Source organism: Pipistrellus hanaki, assembly GCF_964339955.1.
Source record: "Pipistrellus hanaki genome assembly, chromosome: 8".
Classification (NCBI taxonomy): Eukaryota; Metazoa; Chordata; class Mammalia; order Chiroptera; family Vespertilionidae; genus Pipistrellus; species Pipistrellus hanaki.
In genome coordinates this window covers 85,136,199-85,144,738 of record NC_140510.1, presented here as the reverse complement: position 1 = coordinate 85,144,738, position 8,540 = coordinate 85,136,199, and the positions used below count along the sequence as shown (strand labels likewise).

The 8,540-nt window shown below is 54.4% G+C and overlaps 1 protein-coding gene across 1 annotated transcript in view; it reads right to left on the bottom strand.

Moving 5' to 3' along the window:
* Nucleotides 1-594: 594 nt before the first annotated feature.
* The window catches only part of CYP27A1 (cytochrome P450 family 27 subfamily A member 1), a 33,788-nt gene continuing 25,842 nt past the window's right edge, over nucleotides 595-8,540 (bottom strand). The window contains exons 2-9 of the mRNA XM_084892514.1: nucleotides 4,979-5,169; nucleotides 3,059-3,258; nucleotides 2,699-2,896; nucleotides 2,388-2,560; nucleotides 1,668-1,834; nucleotides 1,391-1,472; nucleotides 1,099-1,311; nucleotides 595-954 (exon numbers count right to left, since the gene is read on the bottom strand). Coding sequence (XP_084748640.1) covers nucleotides 835-954; nucleotides 1,099-1,311; nucleotides 1,391-1,472; nucleotides 1,668-1,834; nucleotides 2,388-2,560; nucleotides 2,699-2,896; nucleotides 3,059-3,258; nucleotides 4,979-5,169 — 1,344 coding nt within the window. The 3' untranslated portion in view covers nucleotides 595-834. The remainder of the gene's footprint in view (nucleotides 955-1,098; nucleotides 1,312-1,390; nucleotides 1,473-1,667; nucleotides 1,835-2,387; nucleotides 2,561-2,698; nucleotides 2,897-3,058; nucleotides 3,259-4,978; nucleotides 5,170-8,540) is intronic.

Below are 8,540 nucleotides of genomic sequence, written 5' to 3'. Positions count from 1 at the left end.
AAGCTAAAAACAAGGATCCCCAGACTCCCTTGCAGCTGGAGTTCCGAGGGGGACTCAGGCTCCCCTCTCAGAGGTCCCTGAGAGAGCTTTGTAAGGTGGCTGTGAGGCAGAGGCCGCGCTCCTGCTGCCTCTGACCTTCCCGGCGGCATCGCAGAGAGCGGCCCCGCCCTGGGACCAGCAGCTGTGGTGAGCGCTTCCCCGCGCGCCTCCTCAGGAGTGTGGCTACCGCGGGGCTCCTGGCTGGCGGGGCCCTGGCGAGGTCCCAGAAGGCACTCCTGCAGAGCGAGCCTAGAGCTCTCCCGGAAATCTGTACAGCACCTTGCAGGGCGCACGTCTGAGAACTTCCTGCTCCAAAGAGGGAGCTGTTCTCAGGGTCTGGGAGTCTCTGCAGCTCCTGCTCAGGTGGGGCCTCAGCCAGTTCCAGGCGAAGCCAAGGCCAGTCTGTGGGCCTGGGAAAGCACAGGGTGTTCTCAGTTTCCATGGGGGTTGGCGGCTTTGCCTCCCCCGAGACTCCTCGAGTGAGGAGAGAGCGTTTCCTAAACACAGAAAGGGCTTCAGGTGCTGAAGCACCAAAAGGAATGACCAAGGACTCCGTTACCAATATAAGTCCCTTTATTCTCTATAAAGGAAAGCAATGCGACAGGGACGGCCTTTTCTCTGAGAGGGAGGGGAGCACAATGATAAAAGTAGCAAAATCTCAGGGTCTTATGGGAAGTGCACTGAGTTCCTCCAGCCTTTGGTATCTGGCAGCCCCCTCTGCTCCTCCGCCTCTGAGCCAGGGCCATGACAGAGATGGCTGTGACAGGGCCAGCCCCAGGACGGCAGGAGCCCGGCTCAGCAGGGCCTCTGCAGGAAACGCAGGCCCACATTCTTATTGGGAACCAGGACGATGCGGGCCACGCTCCTCACCTCCCCTGTCTCCGGGGCCAGGACCACCTTGTACTGCTGCATCAGCTGGAGGGAAGACGCATACGGGGTGGTTAGAGTCTGTCATCTCCATCCACTGCCCTCCTTCTCCTGCTCCCACTCCGTGCCTCCTCCCTCTCCTCCCCAAGGCTTTCTTTACCGCCCCCCCACCTCCCGCCTCTCCCCACTCACCCTTGCCAGCAGCAGCTGCATCTCCAGCTCCGCAATCCTGCGGCCCAGGCAGGCCCGGACCCCGTAGCCGAAGGGCACAGAGCCGAACGGGTGCTGGACCCCGAGGGTGTCAGGCTGGCTCTTCTTCAGCCAGCGGTGGGGCTGGAAGCTCTCGGGCTCAGGGAAGATGCTCGGGTCCCGGGACACCACGTAGTGGCAGAGCACAAACTGGGTCTTGAGAGCAAGAATCGGCAGCACGTCAGCTGAGGTTACGGGGCGCCCCTGGGACCCCCGGATCTCCGGCGCCACTCACATTCTTGGGGAAGAGGAAGCCACCAACTTCAATTTCCTTCTCCACGATCACCCGGGAATTTATGGGGACCACAGGGTAGAGGCTGCGGGAACAGAAAGTGCGGCCTGCTCTGCATCCAGGAAGGGGCAGAGGGCTCACCCCTTCGGTCCTACCTCTCCGGTCCCCCATCCTCCCATCCCTCCCCTGGCCCTGCCCTCAGCCCGCCAGGCCCCGCGGCCCACGCCTGTCCCTGGGCCATCCCACACCGGACCCTGTGCTCCCCCAAACAGCAGCTCACCGCAGGGTCTCCTTCAGCACCGCTTTGAGCAGGGGCATGTGAGTGAAGTCCTTGTGCCGGGGCGCCTGGCCCGCGGGCACCACCCCTACCACCTCCTGGTGCAGGGCCTCCTGGACGTGCGGGCTCTTGGACAGGTGGTACAGGGCCCACGTCAGCGTGTTGGAGGTCTGGGGCACAGAGCGGGGGTGAGGCGAAGAGGGGTTTCTGGGGAAGAAGCCGGGCGGGTGGTGGGAGAGGGTGGGATGGGTGACGCAGCATGCAGGAGAACACGCATCTCCCACAGCACGGAGGGATGGGAGGGCTCCTGGGGCCCTCCACACGAAACGTGACTCCGCGGTGGGACCGGGACCCACGAGGGAGGACCACCCTCTGACAGCACGGGAGGCTGTCATGCAGAGAAACCCGGCCCGACAGAAGGACCGGAAGGAGATCCTACAAGGAAGGACCTTTGTGGACAAGCGTTCAACGCGCCACTAAAGGACAGCGCCAGGGAGCTGCGTGAGGTGTGAGAGGAGAGCAAGGCTCCACGGGGATGGGACCCCACTGCAGCCCTGCCCACCTCTCCCGGGCGGAAGGACACCCCCTCCCCACTCTCCTTCCAGCCCTCCATCCGCGTCACAGAAAGAGAAGCAGGTGCCGGAGGGGCGCAGGCCAGTGGGGGAGAGTGGGGGATTGGATCAGGACGGGAGCCCCGGCCTCCGCGCCGACCCCCGCACGCACCGTGTCTACGCCGGCCATCAGCAGCTCGGGCAGGCTGCCCATGGCCTCGTGGGGGCTGAGCTGCCCACTGGTCAGCAGGAAGTGCAGGTAGCCCGAGATCTGGACGCCTTCGGGCCCTGCTGTCTGCAGCTGGGCCTCGATCTCTTGGAGTTTCTGATCAATCAGTTTCTTCCCTGCGGGGACAGTGGACGGCAGGGGAGGGCAAGGTCAGAGGTCACGAGCCCCAGGAACCGAGCGCCACTCCGACAGCTGGCACCCGGAGGGCGGAGGGCCTGGGGGACCTGCCCCAGCTTCCGCTCCCGGCTCCTCACCAAACGAGAAGATGGTGTCCCAGCCGTCCAGGTACCGCTTCCAGAAGGGCAGCAGGGGGCGGGTCCACTTGGGGAGGAAGGTGGCGTAGAGTGAGTTCTGGAACATGAGCCCCACGGAGCTGACGAAGGCCGCGGTGTCCTGGGGGATGGAGCGCTCCAGGCAGCCGATGCGCTTCTCAAACAGGATGTAGCAGATAGCTGGCGGGCACAGGGCAGACCAAACAGGATGTAGCAGATAGCTGGCGGGCACAGAGGCAGACCGGGGCGGTGCCATGGCACACGGAGCCCGGGGGCTTCGAGGAGGGCAGGCACAACCTCCCCCGACCCGCGCCCGCCCGGCCCCTCCCCCCACATCGGTACCTTCCAAGGCAAAGTAGTAGAAAAGGTGAGCCATGTCGGGCACCTGGTCCCCAGAGACGCTCTCTGCCCGGATCTGGTCCAGCCGCGCCATGAAGCTGTCGATCACTTCGTTCAGAGCGTCCGTGTAGAGGGCCGCCTCGGCGGGCTTCAGCATCCGCTGGTTCAGGACCTGGCGCAGCTGGTACCAGTGATGGCCTTGCCTGCGGGGAGCACAGGAGCGGCACCGCGGTGAGTGTCCAATGGGGGTTACATGAGAAGGCTTCTTCCCACCAGGAGACCGAGGGGGAGGCTACGGAAATCTCATTGTGAGGCTGAAAATGACAGGATCACCCGACTTTCAGACTATGGACTCTCTGAACCACAAAGCTTCAGAATCTCACTGCAGCAGAGTGCACGTGGTTACGGTGGGCATCGAGAGCCAGACTGCCTAGGGAGGGGCAAATCCCAGGTATAATGATCACTGGCTGAGTGACCTCAGGCAGGCTGCCCTGAACACCTTTGTGCCTCAGTTCCCCCTTCTGTAAAATGGGGATAATAAGAGTGTCCATTAGAGTAGGGTTATTTAGATAATTAACACACTTAGATTAAGCACATGGCCAATGCTTAAAGAAAGACATGAAAAGTCTTAAGAATCAGATGTTTTATTTTTTTAAAATTATTTGTTTAAAGAAACATCAAACCCCAATAGTTTCCTTTATTATATTAGGGAAAACTTGCAAAAAAAATGTAAACAAAAAGTGTTGCTGAGAAATAAATGAAAACCAGAACTTATTGAAAATTCAGGTGGCCTGACGTGGCAAGCGCCTGTGACCGGATCTGGTCCTTACGGTCAAGACGGAAACCTAAATCTGTCTCTGTATGAAGAGCATCCATGAAACGTATCCAACAACAAGCATACAATACATAACTCAGGAGGCATTTTAAAAATGAAATGGAAGCCGGGACTGGTTTGGCTCAGTGGATAGAGCGTCGGCCTGCGGACTGAAGGGTCCTGGGTTCGATTCCGGGCAAGGGCATGTACCTTGATTGCGGGCACATCCCCAGTAGGGGGTGTGCAAGAGGCAACTGATCGATGATTCTCTCTCATCGATGTTTCTAACTCTCTATCCTTCTCTCTTCCTCTCTGTGAAAAATCAATAAAATATATATATATAAATGAAATGGAGCCCTCCCAGCTAATAGGGTGATGTTTTCAACTATAAGCAGATATGTCCCACTATAATTTGAGTTGGTGTGTTTTCAATCATAATGTAGACTCACGGAGCTAGAAAGGCCCTCGCGTTGCCTTGGAGACACTCTAGACCAGCAGCCACCAACCGGCAGTCCGCGGACCACTGGTGGTCCATGAGGTCTGAAAGGCTGGCAACCGCTGCTCTAGTCCAAACTCCCCATTTTATATAGGACACACGAGAGGCCCGGTGACGACATCCGGGGGTCTCTCAGCCGGCCGCACCCTCTCTAAGCCCGGGACCCCTCGGGGGATGTCCACCAAGGGGTCCTCAGAGCTGCCACCACCTCCGCTGCACTCACCAGCTTTGAGCTGGGCTCCTGGCTGAGCAGCGCTTCCCCTGTGGGAGTGCACTGACCACCAGGGAGCAGCTCCTGCGTTGAGCGTCTGCCCCCTGGTGGTCAGTCCGTGTCATAGCTTACCGGTCGTTCCACGGTTCGATTGATTTGCAGGTTAGGGTTTTATTATATAGGATAAGGCCAAGGAAGGGAAAATTATTCATTTGTCCAAAATCACAATATACTGGTGGAAACGTCAGCGAATGGTCCCCAGGGTTTAGTCCATCCCAACCACTGCTTTCTGGGCAGAGTATCAGGCTCAGAGGCTGCAGGGAGAGCCTGCCTGCCCGGGATCTCCTGGCTGCCCATGCCCCTGTTCTTTGGGCCTGGCCAGTCCCCCAGGCCCCCGCTCACGTGGTGAAGGGCCCGTAGGCCAGGCCCTGCAGGTCCCGGTGCTCCTTCCACAGGTCCATGTCGTTCCGCACCGGGTACTTGCCCTCTTGTCGCATCACCTGCTCCAGGAGGGGGGCGCTGGCCAGGTTCACATGGCTCTGAGGGCCGACACGGGTTATCCACATCGGCCCATACTTGGCCTTGCTCAGCACCTGTGGGGTTCGACCAAAGCTGAAGAACCATGCCCAGCCAGACAGTGCTTCATGGAGAGAGATCAATAAAAATATATTTTTAAAAATCTATATTATTTCGATTAAAGAAACCATTTACTGTTAAGAATATATAACTTCTCTGCTAAACATCTTTATTTAGTGGTTTGTAAAAAAATAAGTTTTTTTCAGGTATGTCATCATTGGAACAGGATCAGGCACATACTCTAAGCAATACCACGTTAGAAACAGCTATACTTTTCTTTCAGTAGTACAGCACTCCTCCCACACTGTGTAATTTATTCTGATGCATGTTTCTGCAAACCCTCGGCAATATTTTCTAAGCAGCTTCCAACTGTTTGCTGACAAACGAATGTATTTTATTTTACAGTCATACTTCCTGGTTATTTTCACATTTTAACATCTGTTTGCTTCTATTTGTGTTTTCTACCTTTCTAGAATAAACCGATGTTTCCCCAGTGCTATGTGGATTTTGGTCTTTTGGCATTAAATATATCATTAAGTTTAGCAAAAATTATAAAGGATTTCATCATCTCTAAACATAATTGAAAGAAAAACCTGTAGGCATTTAATAAATTTTGATGTTCTGAACACTTAAAAAAATAAAAAAAAAATAAAAATGAAAATAAAAAGATGTGCCGAAACCGGTTTGGCTCAGTGGTAGAGCGTCAGTCTGTGGACTGTGGGGTCCCAGGTTCGATTCCGGTCAGGGGCATGTACATTGGTTGCGGGCACATCCCTGGTAGGGGGTGTGCAAGAGGCAGCTGGTCGATGTTTCTCTCTCATCGACGTTTCTAGCTCTCTATCTCTCTCCCTTCCTCTCTGTAAAATATCAATAAAATATATTTAAAAATTAAATTAAAAAATTAAAAAAATAAAACGATGTGAAACACCACAACTCTGCAGTAACCGGAGGTGTCTCACAGCACTGAGGACACTCTGGGCTGAATAATCCTTCGCTGTGGAGCCTGCCCTGTGCATTATGGGATGTTCAGCAGCATCAGGGTCTTTACCCACCAGCACCCGCCCAAGTATAACAACCAAAACTGTCTCCAGATATTGTCAAAATGTCCCAGAGGGGTAAAATCACCCCAACTTGAGGACCTCTGCTATAACCCCAACTTCCTAATGTGTCTCTTAATTATTTAATTTTAAAGGGACTCTTTTTGATAAATAATATCTCATTTCGAAGAAGTATTTATCTGAAATTTGATTGCTTTTCCTTCTGTTAAGTTCAAGTCAAATTACACGTCACATATTTATAAAAACCCAAACACAGGTTATGTCTGAGTCAGCTCATAGTAGTTTCCTTTCTTCTTTATACCCTGGTTTTTAAAAATATTTCACCATGAACTTGGAACGAGGGGGGGGGGGGTCATGTTTTAAAAGATTAGACCAAAAGCCATGTACTTGGGCTTCTCCCCTGGAATCCAGAGGCCCTGCCGCCATGTCCCCGCGGTCGGTGTGGAGGTCTCTGGGACACTCCCCCCTCGCCCAGGCCCTGCTGTCTGCCGTCCTCCTCCGTCTTCTCGCTGAGTTCACGCAGTGGGATTAACGAGGATCTATTTCTGTAAGAACTTATTTTAGGAAGACACCAGAACACTTGCTGAGAGATGTGAGCTGTGTCTGTGTGCCAACCATTAGGCAGTAACCCGAGCACGTTAGAAAGCCCCACGCGCTCAGATGGGCTCTAAGGGCCGCTTAGCAGGACAGAACCTCCTGAGGCAGAGAGAGGTCCTCCTCTTTCCTGATGCCGCGGCCCGTCAGTACAGCTCCTCACGGTGTGGGGACCCCAGCCATAAAACTATTTCCGCTGCTACGTCGTCACTGTAATGTTGCTGCTGTTGATGAATCGTAATGTAAATATCTGTGTTTTCCGATGGTCTTAGCCAATCCTGCTAGCAGTTCTCAGCCTAAGACCACCGGAAAACACGGACGTTTACATTACGGTTCATTAGCAGGAGCAACATTACAGTGATGACGTAGCCGCGAAAATTGTTTTATGGCTGGGGGTCACCACCACATGAGGAGCTGCACTGACGGGCCGCGGCAACAGGAGGATGGAGGACCGCTGTCTGAGGAGGGATCCTCTCCAGGACAAATGGCGGGGCTGGCCTCGGCCAGGTGACATTCCAGAGCGGGAGGGAATTGAATTCATTCAGTAAAACAAAAGTGTTCCCTGACACAGAAAGATACTCAGGCTTCTTTTGTAGTAAATGACAGATAACGAAGGAGAGTAGATGGCATGCTTTCATTTTTAAGAACAGGTGATCTGTAGATGACACCTGGGGAGAGTGGAAGTCTATTCACCAAGGACAAGCCAGCAGGGACAAGGCCTACGTATTCTCAGGATCCTGTGTGTATGGACAGGTCCATTTCACAAATGCTTGCCCTGAACTGCACACCCCCTCATGTGTGCAAGACACTCTGACACATGCAGGGTGTCGGGGTTAGGAAAGATTTGATTTTCTTGTTTTTGTGTCTTTATATTTTCTGATTTCTGGAAATAATGTCAACTACTAAATCAAAGTGATACTCTCTTTGAAATGTGGTATGAAATCACAAATAATTCGCATGTATCTCATATTTATGTGACCTTTTTTAAAAACAGGGGTAATTTTTATAGGGAAAACTATTGCCTGTCTCACAGTCATGTGATTTCGTCTGAACTCAGCCAGCCGCCGCTGGCAGCGGACTGCTTGGCAGCAGATCCTGTTCCAGCTCCAGCCCCAACACTCACAGCCTTTGTCACTCTGTTGGGTAACAGCTCCGCACGGCACCCTCCCCGCGGCCGTGCGCACAAAGGCCTGGACGCAGCCTTCCCTGACCCTCAGCTGAGTGCCCTGCGGCCCTCCAGGAATGCCAGAGCCCGGGCCTGCTCAGCCCGGAGGCCCCCTGGCACTGCGCGCCCTCAGTCCCCTAGGAGACAGCGTCTGCTGCTCTGGGGGTTCTGACGGAGTGTGGGCTTCCCGCCTTTTCCCCTAGGAAAGAGGGGCTCCTTACCCATGGGTTACCCCATGCCCTGCATTGCACTCATCGGCCCCTTTTATTCCGGGGATGTCCTTCTCTGTGGGGACAGTGATCTTGGCAAACGGGGACCGTTCTTCTCTTCACTCTCGGGGTAAGCAATAAGCTAAATCTAAACGTGCCCCCTGGACCTTTCCCGAAGAATCCTCACGGCTTGGCCTTGCCTTGTGTAGTGTGTGACCTCGATAGGTGTGATGTCCCACACGTGGCTGGTGAAGTTACAATGCTCCTTTAAGACCTGGCCAAGGAGGAACTAAACGGTCTTCCCCTGTCCTAGAGAATGTAAGTGGGGAGAGATGGAGGGGAGGAGGGAGGAGAGGAGGAGG